This window comes from Bipolaris maydis (genome assembly GCF_028858645.1).
Source record: "Bipolaris maydis strain C4 unplaced genomic scaffold PSV08scaffold_16, whole genome shotgun sequence".
NCBI lineage: Eukaryota > Fungi > Ascomycota > Dothideomycetes > Pleosporales > Pleosporaceae > Bipolaris > Bipolaris maydis.
This window is the reverse complement of record NW_027093872.1, coordinates 1,270,447-1,287,986: the sequence shown is the minus strand read 5'-3', so window position 1 is coordinate 1,287,986 and position 17,540 is coordinate 1,270,447. Positions and strand designations below refer to the sequence as shown.

The 17,540-nt window shown below is 53.0% G+C and overlaps 4 protein-coding genes and 1 non-coding gene across 5 annotated transcripts; 2 read left to right on the top strand and 3 right to left on the bottom strand.

Moving 5' to 3' along the window:
• Nucleotides 1–1,166: 1,166 nt before the first annotated feature.
• On the top strand, nucleotides 1,167–4,696 carry PSV08DRAFT_211072 (uncharacterized protein; the record flags this gene model as incomplete). Its single annotated transcript, XM_014217887.2, has 6 exons — nucleotides 1,167–1,213; nucleotides 1,950–2,013; nucleotides 2,821–2,843; nucleotides 2,961–3,335; nucleotides 3,401–3,717; nucleotides 3,783–4,696. The coding sequence occupies 6 exons, from the start codon at nucleotides 1,167–1,169 to the stop codon at nucleotides 4,610–4,612; spliced, it is 1,656 nt and encodes a 551-aa protein (XP_014073362.1). The 3' UTR covers nucleotides 4,613–4,696.
• Nucleotides 4,697–4,911: 215 nt separating this feature from the next.
• On the bottom strand, nucleotides 4,912–6,508 carry PSV08DRAFT_231798 (Per1-like protein). Its single transcript, XM_014217857.2, has 3 exons — nucleotides 6,218–6,508; nucleotides 5,340–6,111; nucleotides 4,912–5,264 (listed from the first exon to the last, which is right to left on the bottom strand). Exons 1-3 carry the CDS (start codon nucleotides 6,381–6,383, stop codon nucleotides 5,210–5,212), a joined length of 993 nt encoding a protein of 330 aa, XP_014073332.1. The 5' UTR covers nucleotides 6,384–6,508; the 3' UTR covers nucleotides 4,912–5,209.
• Nucleotides 6,509–6,668: 160 nt separating this feature from the next.
• Nucleotides 6,669–6,751, top strand: PSV08DRAFT_t71. Its single transcript has one exon. It is a non-coding gene; the product is annotated as a tRNA-Ala (tRNA).
• A 759-nt stretch (nucleotides 6,752–7,510) lies between these two features.
• On the bottom strand, nucleotides 7,511–10,248 carry PSV08DRAFT_356635 (eukaryotic translation initiation factor 3 subunit 8 N-terminus-domain-containing protein; the record flags this gene model as incomplete). The annotated part of the gene is made up of 4 exons (XM_014217869.2): nucleotides 7,511–8,767; nucleotides 8,818–9,190; nucleotides 9,243–9,858; nucleotides 9,921–10,248. The coding sequence occupies 4 exons, from the start codon at nucleotides 10,246–10,248 to the stop codon at nucleotides 7,511–7,513; spliced, it is 2,574 nt and encodes an 857-aa protein (XP_014073344.1).
• A 999-nt stretch (nucleotides 10,249–11,247) lies between these two features.
• Nucleotides 11,248–17,068, bottom strand: PSV08DRAFT_252081 (kinase-like protein; the record flags this gene model as incomplete). The annotated part of the gene is made up of 10 exons (XM_014217853.2): nucleotides 11,248–12,035; nucleotides 12,085–12,563; nucleotides 12,613–12,872; nucleotides 12,930–13,289; nucleotides 13,347–13,630; nucleotides 13,708–14,490; nucleotides 14,958–15,029; nucleotides 15,338–15,437; nucleotides 15,531–16,077; nucleotides 16,149–17,068. 10 exons carry the CDS (start codon nucleotides 17,066–17,068, stop codon nucleotides 11,248–11,250), a joined length of 4,593 nt encoding a protein of 1,530 aa, XP_014073328.2.
• Between the last annotated feature and the right edge of the window lie 472 nt (nucleotides 17,069–17,540).

The following is a 17,540-nucleotide window of genomic DNA, read 5'->3' as shown; positions in this document are numbered from 1 at the left end:
TCACGTCACGTACCAACCGGCACTTGGCCTGATGACCGTCATACGGCCTCCCTCCCCGTGCCATGAACCAACCCTCGATACACCCCGTACATACAATACACTCCACGGCTGCCGACGGGACGATGGCAGCCAAAAAGCGCCCGCATCTGACAGGAGAAAGCGTATGGTTTGCTCGATAGTGGTAAGCTCGACGCTGCGCGAGTATATCTTCCGCCTTCGCCAGAGAACAAGGCTTGTGTCGGGTTACCAACAGCCACTACCCCAACTTCCGCTATGACCTTTTCAGTGCAATCTCAAAAGCGCCGATGCTAGCCTCGTCTCTTGCCATCATTTCCGTGGCGCATCGACATAAAGTGCTTGGAGTACATGGTGTACTTACGCGATGCAAAGACCTGGCTTGGTCATGTGTGAAATGCGAGTCGCAACCCTACAGTACTCTGCCATACCTACTTACTTGGCTCAGAAAGCCGGGACCGCAAGCATACCTAGCTGCGTGCCATAGCGACGTTTCACTCAGTCGAGCCCCTTATAGTCTGTGTGGCCTTCTCACCGTTGTCTCTATTGATTGCGTACCCCTCGAGCCAGTTTAATATCTGGATAGTAGGAGTGCGGCAGTTACTTACTGATGACAAAACCTATGTCTAGCGCGTCTCGCAGATGTCTACTTACTATCAATGCTTCGCATTTGCACATGCCATTCGGCGGCACAGGTATTTTTCCTCAATGTTTGATCATCTCGTATACAGCATTTAGTCCAAAGACATGTTTCAAGGCACCCAAATTGAAATGCCTTGTTCATGAGTAGCCTGGCCATCTTTCCCTGAACACAAACGAGTCTCTCCTCCTCGCAACGTTTGGCGACCTTACGCAAACATTTCCGAAGGCAGTCCAGATTGTACCGAAGTATTCACCCGACTCTGGTTTCGAAAATGCAAATGGTGTATCAGAGTTGTTTGATGTCGCTCTGTTTACATCTTCGAGACAATGTGAGCCAAGCAGGCATGTTGCAACACGCATCTCGGAGCAATGCGTGCCAAACCACTCCTCTAGGCACAAGCCAATACAATACAATACAATACTTTGCGGCCTTTCTAAAAGACCATCGACTAGCGAACCACCAATGCGACATGACTGAAACGCGACATATCCGGTGTCTTTGCTTGATAATGCTCGGGCGTCGAGAGCATGGTACTTACTCGCGCCATTGCCAACGGTCAGTGCTTCTGTGCAAATGCCTCTCGGCAAAAGAGATTCCAGCACTCCAAGTGACCATACAAGTCTGAGAGACACGAAGCGTATGTACTCTGTATGGCTTTGTTCCGTTCTTGGTTGCTTTTTCTGGATGCGCAGGATAGAAAACGGGTCGTTTTCTACCCTTTTCCTTCCGCACTTGCTGATCTTCATGTCTTGGATCACCTAAGATGACTAACAAGGGCCTTAATGCTGACCCTGCGCATCTATTCCCAGTCAAGACTTTTCGGTTGCAAAGTTTAGATTCGAGTCTCGGCCTGATGGCACGATGCTCGCCGAGGGAAGCTACCTATCGGGATGTAACAAAGTGCACCACCTACGTAGTGCGCGAGTGGCTAGTGAATAGCTTCACAAACCATACCCATAGTCGCACCCACAACCCCATTCACACAGCATGCCAATGGGCCAAAGACACAAATTAGCATCGCCGTCTGAAGGCATCCCAAAGCCGACTGTACTGGCGGTAAGCCGGGCCCTCCGTCGAAGTTTGCCGTTGCGGGGTCGCCGGAAGTGCTTCAGCACTCTTCCGCCCCGTCCCAAAACCAAGTCACCCCAACCGCTCCCTCCGCCACACCACTGTCCAAACTGGCAAATAATAAGCTTTCTTCCTCCCCCAGCTGAGCTACGATCAGCGGGACCGACGCGAGGGGCAGTGCGTGCGGGAGACACCCATCCACGAATCACCAACCTAATCTTAGCCTGCCCTCCAGCCCCGACGCCACCTCCGGCTCGAGCTGTGACAGCCGTTTTCAGGTTACACTGGTGAGTTTCCAGGAGTCCACCGCCTTTCTTTTCGCATTTCGGTTCGTCATTGCACAGCCCAACCTATGTAAATCGAGGGCGAGTTTTAGCAGGCGACGCCGTCTGCTCCTGTTCCCATGGGAAAGCTAGGACGGTTATACGAGATAACCGGCTGGCCGATCGCATAGTATGTTTGGCCTGTTGTGGTATAAGCTATGATAGCAACTCAATGCATATGCTTCGCCAGCGACGAATGGGCAACCTCGATCGCTGTTCCTCCATGCACGGATGATTGTGCTGACGATGAGTCCAGTCCAGCCAAGCCCCATTGGCTTGACAATCGACACAAATTAACAGCTGTTGCTTATTGTGGGTGTAAGCGGTATGCCTAGCTGCGTAAATGGGTAACCCAGGTGCATGCAGGCGTTCTTATTATGCGTTTTACCCTGACTTGACACTTCAAAGTCGCTTTCCCGTATTAGCCGACCATGGCGTAACTGTATTAGCTACATACCCACCCGGCATGAGCTCCCACTGTTAGGGTCCTACCTGTTTGTTAAGAGCCTGACCCACCCTTCCTGCCCCTTCTCATCCTTTCAATGGGTCAAGATGGATCGACGTGAGGAATACCGTGACGATTTGAGCAGTGCCCACAGTTACAGAGAGAGTCAATGGAGTTCTCCTCCTCCTCAGTTCCAGGAACATGACCAACAGTACCCTTCACCGATCGCGTCGCAATCCTACCCAAGCCAAAGCTCCCCGCCGACTGTGTCACCGCCGCTGCCGTACGACCTGGAGCATTCGCGGCACCCTCCACCACCACCACAGAACTACGAAATCTACCAACAAGGGTATGTGCATGACTGATTCAACTCGTGTCCATCTACATCTGCTCAGAGAACGAGACGTGCAAATTGCTTTTTTTTTTAAAAAAAATACCGTTGTGCATTGTTCTGAACTTAGCACAGGTACTCGACGGAAAAAGAGACTCCACAAAATCAACATGCAACCGCTATCGCCCCAACACCAGACTTCTCAGCACCTCAAGTTGTACCAGGCCAGTTCAGCCTATACCCTCAAGCCGGCCGGCCAATGTCTCCTTCATCACATGGCGGGACTACCCTCGCCTCGCCTCACGTAAGACCTTATGGGTTCAAGGAGCACGTCGATCCATCTGATGCCCCCGAGAATGCTCCTGAGCCAGTAGTTGCACCGCCAAAGGAGGACAGGAAATGTGGGTTGAAGAAGCGAACGTTTTTTATCCTGCTCGGAGTGATTATTCTCGCCGTTATTGGCCTTGCTCTAGGTCTCGGTTTGGGTCTCGGCCTGGAAAACAATGATTCGTATGTCCTACAAGAATGATTCTACTAACCACTTCCAAGTCGTGGCGTGCTAACTCTAAATATAGAGACAACTCAGCCGATCCTTCCTGTCGCAAAGACCCGGAATTCTGTATTGGCGGCGCTCTCAGCGCCAAGTACGTGTCTAAGAAGGGCGCGTTCAACGGCACTGGCATTGCGCTTGCTGGAGAATCGTGGAATCAAGGCCAACGCAAAATCTTCACTTTGTACTTTCAGCACTATACAGGCGACATTCGTTTCATGCAGTACGGCACTGATCAAAGGTGGATTGGTGGCACAAAAGCGCAGACCGTAGCGAGCGGCGTAAAAGACGCATCGCCAATATCCGCTGTGGCCTTTGCGATCAACGCCACACAATATGTTGGTGATCTTGTTTATCCTTTCATTGGTTTCTCGCTAACGAATACAAGACACACATCTTCTATATAGACAGCAACAACACCATCAGACAAGTAACCCAAGACAACATTACTGACATCTGGCAAGATGGCCCCCTCAACGACCTTAACCTCAAAGCTTTTGACTCACCCACCACGGGCCTGCAAGCCTGCTGGAAAGGCAATTTTTACGGCGATGAAGACTACACCAAATTTCCAACCGCCTCTGGCCTCAACAACACCAAGCCGTTTGAAAACTCACAAGGAATGAATCTCTGGTACGCGACCGACGACTCGACGTTTGCACAATACGCATGGTACAGCGGGAGCCAGGACGACACATGGGTCTCTATCAAGCCATGGGCGGGCTTCAACGGTCACGCAGGTGTGGGCTGCTACTCCTGGGGCGAAGGCACAACCACGTACGCCATGATGGCCAACAAGAACAACGCCGTGGAATTCTGGTGGAAAGATACAAACGTCAGCCTACCCTCGACCGAAACCCACCCCATCAACTCGTGGCAAAACGCCTCCAACGCCGCAATAGGAAACGTCTACCCCATCACCTCGCTCGGCTACACCACCTACTTCTACGCCCAAATGGCCGATCGCACAATCCAGGGCTACAACGTGACGTATGCGGGCGAAAACACCACGTTCGTCCCAGACGAGACCTTTGCGATTACGGATCCGGCCGGGCCCGTGCAGGCGCTCGGAGGCACCCACATGACGGTTACGGCGTACAAGGACACGCATGGGCCCGAACCGTGGGATAGTTTGTACGTGTTTTTTCAGACGGCAGGAGATGATATTACGGCTTTTACGAGGGGCTTGACGGGCGGGCAGTGGACGGGCGCGCCGTTGAATATTCCCGATGAGTAAAAAAAAAAGACAATGTGCGGGTCACATTTTTCGTTCTTTTTTTCTACTATTAGTTGAATGTATATATCAACGGTTTTTTATTTACGGCCTGGATCACAGAGTGCGCTCTTCTTCTGTCTGGTTTTTTTTTTGCTTTCCTCTTTTTGCCCATGGGTTTGTTTTTCCCGTCCTTTTTTTTCCTGGGGTTAATAGAAACCTCACACTCTCATTTCTATACCACTCTCCTGGGCACAACGGCGTAGATTACGATATCTTTTTTTTTTCATCAATACGAGCAAAAACAGTTAATACATGTGTTTAGCAGACACTGAAATGTATTTGAACATGCGAAAGACTTTGGATAACTATCAAACAAGTCAACTACCCAAGTGGTAGTGCATGATTTTGTAATTTTTTTTCCTCAATCGTCGATGGGTTCACCCAAACATCTTAATGCTTGTCTTTCCAAACGCCCCCACGAGACGTAGTTGTTGGCAGGTTTCCTGGAAAGCATGTGGTAAGTGACGGAGCTGTACACATGTAGTAGATAAGACAATAGGAGAAAGATTTCTCAAAAACAAAGAAAAGACAAGAGAAAGTAAAGTCTCTCTTTTTCCATTAATCCTTAAGCCGCGTACCTGCAATATCCTCTTGCGCATCTCGGAGGAGAAAACTGTGAGGGGAACGGGTTAGCCATGAAACTTTTGCGTTTGAAAACGAAAGAAAAGGGGGAAGAAAAAAGACGTACTTGTACCACAAGATGGTTGGCACCACGGTGCCCAAATGCCACAGACTGTGAGCATCAATCATGCCCTTCCACGGCGGAAAATCCAACAATTCCAAGCTCATCGCCATGACGATCCACGCAACGCAGATACCAGGCCAAACCGCCCATGTGCGCCCAATCTTCTTATACTGTACATAACTGAAGCCGCTCCATAGGATGTTCGATATAATCCCCACCACCACATTGGCAGCCATGTTGTACGTATAATCCCACGACCACAGCGACAGGTACAAAACATGCAGCGTATACAGCACAATACACAGCCCCGTCCACAGCCTGAGCAAGCTCTGCTTCCTGGGCTCCGGGCGATCGAGCCTGAAAACCCGAATGGGCGCATAGTAAAGCCCATAGAGCACATTGGCGCCCGCCGCAAAATAATCCAGCTTCTCCGTGAGCCCCGTGTCCCTGGTATGGAATATCATGCTAAACGTCCAACTCGCCAGCCCCACGTAGCCAAACAGCAAGTAGTATTTCCGCAGCGCATACGACGCCGGGATGCGTTCGCGCAGGCGCGCCATGCCCCAGTCGTGCGCGAGGTAATTGAACAACGAAAAGATGACGGAAAACGGCTCCTGGACGCCGAGGAAGCGGTAGAACGGCCACTTGCCGTGGAATTGGTACACGGGCTGCATGTACGGCGGGTCGCGCGCAAGCCGCTGCTGCGTGATGATGTGTTGGCACGTGTAGTCGCATTCCGAGGGGCAGTCCCAGAGGAGGAGGCGGCGGTGGAGTGCTAATTCATCCCGTCAGCTACTATCTCTACTTTCCCTTCTTGTCCCCCACTCCCAAAATCATGAGGAACATCGTGGTGAAATTGAGAAAAAAAAGCACAAACATACGGATATCAACCGCCTTGCCCTCGCCGCAATTCGCCTCCGTACAGACTCGCACACACTCCCTAAACTCGGGCAAATGGTCGCCCATGGATGCTCGTGCGACTCCACACAAGAGTGCAACCATTACTACGGCAACACCAGGCCATTGCACGCCTTTTCGCACTTTCATGTTTTGTTCGATTGGAAGGGGTGGGGTGGGGTGGGGTTCGGTGCGCACCAACCGGTGGTGTATATGTATGGAAGGGGAAGCAAAATGCAATGCGATAACGACAGGTGCTTTGTTTGGAGTCTGGTGAAGTTGCAGAGTCGCGTATTATCTGGCGTGTTGGCGTCTGGCAGGTGGATCGACAGGGTCTTGGCGGTTGAGTCCGCTATCTCCGGGCTGCTGAACTTTGCTTTGTTCAAACAGTACATAGTTATTGTACAATATTTTTAAATTGTCCATAATCACCAAGGGCGTATAGCTCAGTGGTAGAGCGCCCGCTTTGCATCAAGCAAAATTGCGGGAGGTCTGGATTTCGATCATCCATCCGTCCACAGCTGAGTAACGAGTCCCAATGGACTCTGCCTTTTTTTTTCCTTTTTTTCCTCTTTCCAACATCAACCAATGCTATGGCTATCCATTCTTCACCCCACTTTTGATCCATTAATGGCATTGATCAGGATACTCAGACCTCATGGCCTACTCTCAATCCACCCTCAAGGAGAAATGTCGTGATGTTATCCTTGTTCCACGAAATCTTTTTTCTTTGTCTTCAACACATTCACAAATCATCACACACTGGATTTTTGGGAAAAAAAATAATCGTAAATTAGCAAAATACACGACCGGCTAGATTCAAATTGATTTTTTACCGGGCACATAATATCAGCATATACACCAGACTCGAATGAACAGTGACTAGTCACAGCCTGAAAGAACAAAAAATGGTACTACATACATGTCATTGGAACGCTTTTTGATCTTCATTTTTGCTTCCCATGTAGCTTTCCCACTTTTTTTTTTTCTTCCCATCGCACTTTTCTAACACACCATGGACACCCAGTTCCATCTAAACCCAGCTAGCTAGCCAATAGAAACCTCATAATCATCATCATCGTCGTCATATAACACATGAGGAATAACTAGCTACGTGCCCATCAACCCCCTTACCAAACAAGACGGCGAGGGTAATTAGTCCTATCAAATGAAGAAGAGAGAAGGAAAAAAAAACCCTTCATATATTTCGCCGTGTGGAAAACCCCCATAGATGCTAGAGAAGAGGTAGACACACATGCATACACACACGTCTAAACTTAAGCTTGAATAGCGCGTCCCAACGCACCGCCTGTAAACTGCTGATTCCTGCCTCCCCTTGGGCCACCGCCACCGCCCCTGCCGCCACCGCGGCCACCGCCTCCCCTACCACCACGGTTACCGCGTCCACCTTGCCTCTCAAACGCATTCGCTGTGCCCTGTGTACGTTGCTCGAGCGTCTTCTCGTTGGACTCGATGAGGCCTGATGCCTTGTCTGACAGACTGAGCGCCAGAGTCTGGAGTCTTGACAGCTCAACACCCTTTCTGAAGATGATGGCCGAGTTGACCTGGTCAAGCGCCGCAGCGAGTTCCTCGTGGGAAATCATCTTTGACACGACGGCGGAGACCTTGCGCTCTGGGAGCTCAAACATGCCCGCTAGTGTGGAGATGGCGAGTGTGTCGTAGAAAGGAGCATAGGTGAAGAGATATGTTCGCAGACCCTCTTCTTGGATCTGCGCAGACAGCATCTCCTTGATCTTTTCGGAGTTGGCCATGAGTTCCCAGATCTTGATTGAGTTGATAAACTCGGCAGCCTTCTTCCACTCTCCAGCAGATAGCGCCTTGGACGCTTGCATGACGTGGTCGCGCGTGTTCTCAGGAGGGCCAGTGAAGATCTGGCGCTCATGGTACTCTAAGAGACGACGGTATGTCTTGCTGATCACTCGCTTCCTTAGGTCCGGTGATGAACCAAGTTGTGCGAGCAGAGGAATCTCAAGCAACATGGAGCAGGTCAGGTAGACGCACTCTAGTAGCTCAAAGTTGATGTGCATGTGGAATGGAAGCTGTCGTTGGCGCTCAAGACGCTCCTGTTCGGGTGAGATTTGTGAGTAGCGCTGCATTTGCAGACCTTGTGCGAGAAGCTCCTTTTGCCTGTTGCTGCCGCAAATCTCTTGCAGTGAGGTTTGCGCCTCGTAAACCAGTCCGGCACGGAAAGCGCAGAGACCGACTTGGACGAGCGCACGGTTGAACAGAATCTGGGTGTTGACGTCAAAGTTGCTGATAGTCTCCTGCAGATGGGACATGAGCATCATGTCACGGGCCTTGTAGTACTGGTCGTGCAGAGACAGGAAGTAAATCTGGCACAGCATCGCACGAGCGCGGATGATGCCCTCGCTATGGCGGAAGAGGTATGTGCACAGAGTCTGAACCAGCGAGGCAGTGTCGTTGGAAATGGAGCGGGGCGTGATTTCCGAGTCGAGGCTGTCGGGAATAGCCTTCCATACGTTGTTCTCGAGGATGGTAATGACTTGCGAGGGCTGCAGACGTTAGCTCAATCATTGCTTGCCATGGTAAAGTAAATGCATACCTTGAAGTAGACGTGCTCCAATCTCCGCATGACAATGCGGTTAAGTGGCTCTTGGGGCAATTCTAGGCTGGGGTTCTTCTTCAACTTCTCGACATACACCAGGGTGCGCACAAGCTGAGCGTACAGGAGGGCCTCGTCAGTGAGGCGCTCAATGTACTCAGAGGTATGCGGGTCGATGTGCTGGAGGGAGCGAGTGAGCTCGTCATCGAGCCTCTCAACAAACGAAACAATGCTGCCAGGGATGCGGAAGATCTCGCCTGGTGTAATGGTAGGCAGCTTCTCGTCATCCTCCCACTCCTCGGCGTTCTCAATGACAACAATCTCCTTGCTGTCTTCGAGAATCTGCAGCAGCTTGCCAAATTCTTGGTCGGCACTGGATCAAAGTCAGCGAGCAAGTCATTGCAAATTGTTCAAGGCACACTCACAGCTTCCATTGATCTTGGTGCATGTGGCTGGCAGTGCCAGATGTCAGGTCAAAGCGGGTAGAGATGAGAGTCAGTAGAACGCGGATCCTCTGGTAGTCGTTAATGGCCACGTCGAACAGCTTCTCCAGTGTCCTGATGTGCTCAAGCTTGTCCGAGTTCTTGCGACCACGCTGCTCGACAATGGCGCGGAGGTGCTTGAGAATGCCCTCGGGTGTGTACAGAACAGCCTTGCCACCAGCACCAACGGTGATGAAGCCGTCGTCTGTCGCCTGGTCCACGACCTCGGGGGCGAGCTGGGGAATCTTATTCTTCTTCTTCTTTTCCTTCGGCGCCTGCACAACCTCCTCTTCCTCCTCGCGCATAAACTCCTCCTTATTCTCCCGGTACGCATTGATGTCCTTTTCGTAGTCGCGGTTGTGCTTCTTGATCTTCTGGCGCACAGCGTTGAAACCACGGCCGTTGACGGCGTTCATTTTCTTGGGCGTGACCTTTTGCTTCTCGTGCGTCTCGATGACGGCCGTCTCGAGGTCGGCAATGGCCTGGATGTACAGCTTGGGGATCTTGCCATCGTTCTGCTTGATAAGGGTAGGCACCTGGCGGATGAGTTTGTCGAATTCTGTATGTGTCCATGTCAGCACATCTGTCCCACTGCCCCGCCAAGACGCACATTCCACATACGCTCAGAAATGACGGCCCAGTCGTTGATCCTCTGCGCATTCTCGATCAGGCGAATCGTCGCCTCGAGTTCGTCGAAGCGCTTGTCTTTGGCGCTCTTCAGCACCTTGTTCACGTCCTCGTCGTCGCTCTCGCTCTCGCTATCGGCGTCCTTCAAGAACCTGGCGGCACCGAGATCCGAGCCAGAGTCCGAGGAATCGTCGTCATCGGAATCATCGTCGGAGTCCTGCTCGCTGTCCTCCTGCTCAGACTCCTCGTCGTTGGAGTAGAGCTCCTCCTCGCTGGACTCGTCCGAGGAGCTGTCGCTGGCGGCAAAGAAGCGGGACGCCATGGTTGCTGGTCTCGAGAGTGGGAATTTGCCCGAGGGATCGAGGGGGGGTTTTGTATGGGTGGCGGGCGCCGTGTGGGTTTACAGAGAGTCACTTTCTGCCCGCGTTGCTGCAACTTTCCAACCGAATTTCGAGCCAGCGCTAAGCCATGACTGTGTGCCCCGCGCCTAACCCAATGTGGACGCGAACATGCCTCTCTCTCACCCCAGAGGGCCCAAGGCAGCAGGCATATCGCAGTCATCTTGTGAGAATTGAATATTAACAGCAAAGATTTTTTTTGGATTTTCAACAGTTTCCATCCTCCGCCTCTTCCTCCAGCATCGCCATCATGTATGTCATCAGAATAATTAGATCCAGCACAAAACTCGGGACTAAGTATCAATACACAATAAAAAGCCCGCATTCAAGGCGCACACCAAAGCAAACGCGCAGTGCTACAACAACTGGCATAGCCAAAACAAGCGTTTTTGTCAGGGAAAGGGGAAACTGCTAGAATTACACACACTTGCCGCCGTCCACCACATCCTTCACCTCTGGTATCACCATTTCCGTGCCACCCACTCTCTTATTCCCTCCCGTCCCACGCGGGAACCAGTCCATCCTCTGTCCAGGTAACCACGTCTGGTCAAAGGTGCTTACCAACTTACCACCATGGTCGATTTTTTTTCGGTGCAATCTGCAGAAGTAATCGCCCTAACTCACAAGCGCCCGTTGCGAATCCATGCAAAGCCAGTTGAGCGGGCTGAGCCTCGCAGTATGGTGCCGTATGGCCTCCTGCAAACCGACATGGACAATGGTGCGGCCCGCGCGGTCCCTCCGAGTTGTGCTTCTAGCTTCCATACCTCATATTCTCCTACTCATACCATAGACAATATTGCTGACCAACAAACTCTGGGGGGATTGGGAAAGGGGGATATCAACAAGAAATCAATACGCCGCATCTCCGTGTTGCACACAGCGCCTTTTCCCGTCTTTGTGTATCAGTGCAACAATCCAGTTCATCATTGCCAGTGGTTTTGGCCTACAAATCCTTCTTCGAGTGTGCGATCTTCGAGATTGCGCACAAAGTTGTGGTTACGGTTCGAGTTGCCCGCCCGCGATCCTCTTCGCCTGGCGCTGCTTGCGCTCTCTGGTGCGCCATCGGGTGGAGGTGGGTAGTATGCAGGTGATGGCTGTAGGCGCACCGGCGCATTAGGATCCAAGTGACTCATAACCCTCTGCAGCGCAGGTGGAATTCCTGACTGGCCCGACTGTTGTTGATCCATTGTCGTTGCCCTTTGTCGTCCGGCACGAGTCGTGGCCTGCGCATACAGGTTCTGAGGTTGGTTATATTGCCGTGGCTGTTGCGGCTGCATCATGTTCATGGGCTGACCATATTGTGCTGCCTGCGAGGGATAAGGTGGCGGTGCACCTTGATGGTTAGGTCCGTACATGTTGTAGGGATTTTGCTGAGCTTGCGGACTCTGTGCGGCAGCGTATTGGTTCATCTGCATGTTTGCATAGGCGGCATGTTGGGCTGCCTGCGCTTGTTGTTGCTGCGCGACTGCTTGCTGCTGCTGCTGTTGTCGTTGTCTGCTCAAGCCCTCGTATCGCTGTTGTTCCTGAACGCCTGGTGCTGGCGATCGGCTTGAGCTGGATTTGAGCGTCATTGGAGGTACGAATGGCCCAGTAAACTTGGCTTGTGTGATAAACGGATGAAGCTTCGCCTGAGCTGGAGTCCAGCGTTCGAGGGGATTGAGGTTTAGCAATCCCTGAGCGAAATCGATAAAGGCAGCTCGGTTGCCCATTTCTACCACATGTTAGTTGTAAAAGTTGAATATGGAATTGATGCTGCTCACCTCGCTCAATCTCGTTGGATTTCATATTCTTCCGCGGCATGGGGTAGTTCTTGATGATGTCTGGCAGAGTCGTGGCGGAAAAGTACTTTTTGCTAGGCTGCTCCTTGGTTCCATGCTCTCTGGAATATTGCTCCATCGACTTGAGTCGGTACTGCTTGCGACCGTACTCATCCTGCGACTTTTCAAAAAACTCTCCAGACTGCTTGCCCATCTCCAACATCCAGTGCGGTGGTAATCCGAGCATCTCTGTTATCCGCGAAACCTGGTTATATTCGGATGAGCCTGGGAAAAGTGGCAGACCGAGGAACAGCTCAACGACAATGCAACCCAGTGACCACATGTCGATTGCAGCCGAATATGGTAGACCAAGCAGAACTTCTGGTGACCGGTAAAATCGTGACTGGATGTACGTGTACACAGTTTGACGTTCATCGCATGCGGAGCCGAAATCGATAATCTTGATGATTGGGCTTTCAAGGCTGTTATGATGTTAGATGCTTCCTCGGATATAAAGACGGGTGTACGCACTTTTTCAGAAGAATGTTCTCAGGCTTCAAATCGCAATGTATGAGTTTGGCCTTTCCGAGCAGTGCCAATCCGTTGATCAACTGCTGTGCAAAGACACGAACCAGGGTCGTCGACAGTCCGCGGAACTGGTTCTGCTTGATCAGCTCGTAAAGGTTGACACTCAGCAGCTCAAAAACCAGACACAGATGTTGCCTGTGAATGAACGTGTCCTTCAGTCGCAGCAGGTGGTGGTCATCGTTCTTGTCCATCTGCTTGTTCAACTACGTTCTCATTAGCAGCTGCCCACAGTATTCTGTAAAGGAAAAAAAAACCCCTACCAAGTCAAGTACAGAGACCTCCATCATACTCTGATTAAAGTATGCTGTCCGGTTCTTGATCACCTTGACAGCTACTACCTCCTGCGTCTTCAAGTTCTGGCACTTGACGACCTGTCCGAATGTGCCCTGTCCCAGCACGTCCAAAATCAGGTAGCGATTCTTGTGTCCAGACTCCTCCGACCCCAAAATGTCGTTGACATACAAAATGTAGTCGCTGTCTTCGTTGTCGTAACCGTCGTTCTTGACTCCCTTGCTCGGCTTGGTGAGAACGCGACGGGGATTTCGCGACGATTGGTAGTTGAATCCGCCATTGCACAGCTTGTACGTCATAGGCAGATGGGCAGTGAGAGCTTGGAGGGGCTGTTTGTTCAATCATGTCAGTGGAAATTCGCTGATCAGACATGGAGTGATACATACGCTGATGAAGCCTCCCTCTGGGTTGGCGCGACGGAATGGCGGTTGGGCATTGATCTTGGGCTGCAAGTCGGCAGTGTTGGAGACTTTTTCGAACTTGGGAACTGGTCCTCGTCCAATGGGCGGCAGGTGTGGAGGATTTGAGCTGGAATTGGAAGTAGCGCGCGGTGAGCGGTTGTCTCTGGTGTACACGGCATTCAGCTGTGCCGTCGCAGATTGCGGGTAGAAGCTCTCTTGGCCCATGTTGGACTGGATGGGAGGCAGTTGGGGCGCATGTGGTCGGGAGGCTAGAGCAAAAAAAAGAACAATCAGTATACGAAGGGGTGTAGAGAAAGCAGGCTAGGGCAGGCAACGCTCAACATACATGGCGGAGAGTAGTAGCTGCTGGGCGGCGACATGTAGGGATTGTTGCGCGTAGGGCTCTGGCGGCTGGCCTGTGTCTGCGCCTGCGCCTGGGACTGGGACTGAGGGGTAAAGCTGGTATAGCTCTGACCACCCTGCTGCGGGTTGCCCGAGTAGGGCGATGTGGGGGAGAGGTTCATGGGCGAATATCTGCGCGCGGCAGCACTCTCTTCTTGCTGGATGAACTGCTGCGAGTGGCGCTGCTGCTGGGCTGGGCGCGCAGCATTGAGCCTGGGCTTGTAGGCATCCTCCATAGGCACGTCACCGTCGCCGTCGTTGTACTCGGGGCGGGGGCCTGCAGCGGCGGCAGCACCAGCAGCACCGCCAGCACCAGCGGGCGATTGCATGGCGATTGAGTTCTGGCGGGAGGGGGTTGCATAGGCGTCCTGCTTCATCTGCGACGACAGGCTGGCATCCCGCGAGGTGTGCGGGGGCGATTGCATCGTGTGCGAATATCGGGCGCTCGGAGTGTCTGAGTAGGCCGTCCACTGGGGCTCCATGACGTCGGGGCGGTGGGTGGGCGACGGAGTCGCGGCGGGAGACGAGATTGAGCGCTTCACTGGGAGCGGAGCATGCCGATGGACGCGGAGCCTGTGAGGGAGCGGGTGGTGATGGGCCGTCGTCGTGGGCGTGGGTGTCGGGGTTGACGTGGTGGTGGTGGTGGTGGTGGTGGTGGTGGTGCTATGGCAAGAGGTGGTCCAGGGTACACGGCCGAGACGAGACGGGGAGGGCGCGCCAGTCCCGTCTAGGAGGGTCGAGGGTAGTAGTGCGTGTGGGCGTGTAAGAGAGTGTGTGGATGAGGGAGGGAGAGGGAGAGGGAGATAAGTCGGGTGTGGCTGTTGCGGGGTGTGCGTGTGTGTGTGTGTGTGTGTGCGTGTCTACGTGGTCAGCGGCCGCGAGGATGGGCTGGAGTTGCTGCTGTGGCCCGAGGCAGAGAGGCCTGTGAGCAGCAGGACGAACGAGGCGCACCCAGGGCAATATTCACACAGGGTCAAAAGGATGGTTTGGCAGAGGTCAGCCGTACCCGAAGCGCTGAGGTTGGCGCCGTTGCAACCTCGATGGATTGGGCTTCTCTGCTTGGTCACGCTAGCGACGGATGCAGCCAACCTCTTCATGCCCTGCCACAGCTCGCTCTCTCGCCCGTGGCGTCATTGCTGGGCCGCCTCTCTCCAGCAATGCGCCAGTGCTAGCACCGACAGTGCTGCTACATACCAACCCGACTACTGACTACTCCTGGCCTGCCAACACCAACAGACACGCCGACGGCCTTGGGCAGCCATGCCACTGGCCGGAAAAGGTCGCCTCGTGCGCGTCACTGCGGCTGAGATTAGTACCCACACATTCCTCCATCCCATCCATCCATCCATCCATCCATCCATCCATCTAGTGACATCAGCAAGCACAACCGTGACCTGCAATGAGACTGGGGAAAAAATCATCACACATCATCAAGCCTAGACCTCATTCCTCAGCGTAATCATTGGCGCAAACAAACAATTGCCGTCGTCATTATCGCCGTCGTAGCAGCCATTGGGCAGCAACCTCGGACATTTTCTGCTCTCTCTCATTTTACTCGCGCACCTCATACCCACCCAACACATGGCCGTTATCCCACTTTGCCGGCTTCTCAAAGAGACTCCTCACCATCTCGCCTCCCCTGGTCGCCAGCACTGAAAGCAACGTGTCACTCAGCTATGCGCGTCCTGTTAGCCAAACCCAGTTGAGCGGGAGGGACGGTGCAAAAGGGAAGTGAAAAGGAAGAACAAGGGACAAGGCAAGACTTACACCATGCGTACTCTCGCAGCATCCCTGTAGCCAAACCCCAGCATCCTCACCCACGCTCTTCTCCGTAAAGTTGACCCGGTAATCCCTCTGCACCTGCCATTTGGCGCCTTCCAGCTCGCCCCCAGGCATCAGGTGTCTGGCGTCCTTGAGCAGCGTCTCGTGCAGGTCCCGCAGGTAGCCCGTCGCAACAAAGACGGCATCAACGTCCAGCGTCTCCTTGCGTTCCTGGCCCCCCGCTTGCTCGGAAAAGTACAGCGCACTCGAGTCCTGGACGTGCAGACGCACCCCGCCCTGGCATACCGGCGACTCTGTCACGTCCATGACCCGTCGGTAGGGCAGGATGCGGTGAGGCCAGTGGGCTTCTTCCGCAGGCGAGTTGCCATAGCGGATGCGCTGCATGTACAGAGTCTCGTAGATGTGTTCGAGAAGCCCTAGTCGCACGACGCCATAGTTTGTGCCCTTGTCTTCGACTAGCGTTGTTGCGCGCAGCTTTGGCGCGCGGTTGTACGTGCAGTCGGTCCGCGAGGGGTTGAAGATCTCGTTCACGCTGGGTGTCGGTTAGTTTCGTCTCTCCTATATACGCACACACACACATATTCGCAGTGCATGTCAACTCACAATGGTGAATCATCACTAGGTCGCAGTGCGCCGCCCTTGATCAGGAGTCGTGTGCGTGAGTTGGGGTAGTTTGCGTGTAAAAAGTCAAAAATCTCAGCAGCGCTCTGGCCGTTGCCAACGACAGCAATGTTGTAGGGTGCATCGTGGTCCTTGAGAAGCTGCTTGGACATGTACGAGAATTGGGACGAGTGAATCACTCTGGGGTGGTTGGTAGGGAAAGGCGCAGGGATGTTGGGCCTGCCTCCCGCAGCAATCACCACATGCTTTGCTCTTCGCGACTCAGTGCGCCCCGTGAGGTGGTTGTGCGACATGACGTTGAAGCTGGTGATTTCTCCACTGGCCGACTTCTCAGGCATCACCTTGACTACTTCCTGGCTGTATGCCACAACCTCTTCAAACCAGCTGGCGCACCATTTCATGTAGTCCTCGTACTCGACACGCGCGGGCAGAAATGTGTTGAGGTTGGCAAACTCAACTAGGCGATCCTTTTGGTGCAGGTAGTTGAGGAAGGTAAACTCACTGCGCGGGTTGCGCATGGTCGCCATGTCCTTCATAAAAGTGATTTGCATCTTTGCGCCTGGCAGCAGCATGCCGGCGTGCCATGCAAACTGCGGCTGCTTCTCCAGGAAAGCAACCTTTGGCGGTCTGCTCTGGAGGCCCTGAACATCGGCCAGCGAGCCATCTGTCCCATCGAGCGCATCGTGCAAAGCCACACCAATGGCCAGCGACGCCGGGCCAAAACCAACGCAAATCATGTCGTGCAGCTCGTCTTGCGGGGTATATCGAAGGTGCGATCGGTTCTCCAAAGCGGGGAACTGGCTCTCATCAATGTTCTCTGTCAGGAAGCCATTGAATGCCTTTTGCACCGCTGGAGCTGCACCGTCCGGCGAGCCCGACGACATATCCACGTGAGGACTCATGGTGGGGTATAGTGGGTGTGTGTATAGTAGCACTGTTGGCTGTCAGTTTTTTTTTGGTTGCTAATGTTCCGAAATCGCGCCTCGTGCTGTCGAACCAGCAAAGTATCGAGTGACGTACCTTGGTTACCTTGTCACTGTGACTTGAACGCTGGTTAAATGCGTGGAGGTGTGAAAGAGGGGTTCAGTCACTGCGCAAGTCCAACAGGAATCTAGAGCGCTATAGGCACAACCGCAAGCTGTCAGCGGTTTTTTTTAATCATATCAGATGGATTGGACAATGACGTCTACACTCGACGCGAACAAACGGCATGAGTTTGCGATGGAGCAACTTACAAAGTTGGCTACGTCCCAGATGCACTTTGGTCAAGGCGAAAAACTGTCCTTCACTCGTGGTATGGGAAGGGAAAACAACAGCGGTGGCCATTGTTTCTGTATGTATTGTAGGCCGGGCGAGGGGAGACCACGGCCAGCC

Excerpts from the sequence above, each read along its gene's own strand:
- PSV08DRAFT_231798 (XM_014217857.2), bottom strand. The coding sequence starts at position 6,383 with ATGAAAGTGCGAAAAGGCGTGCAATGGCCTGGTGTTGCCGTAGTAATG. Across the intron at positions 6,112-6,217 it reads GGGCAAGGCGGTTGATATCC|CACTCCACCGCCGCCTCCTC; the intron begins GTATGTTTGTGC and ends GGGATGAATTAG. Across the intron at positions 5,265-5,339 it reads CCAACCATCTTGTGGTACAA|TTTTCTCCTCCGAGATGCGC; the intron begins GTACGTCTTTTT and ends TTCCCCTCACAG.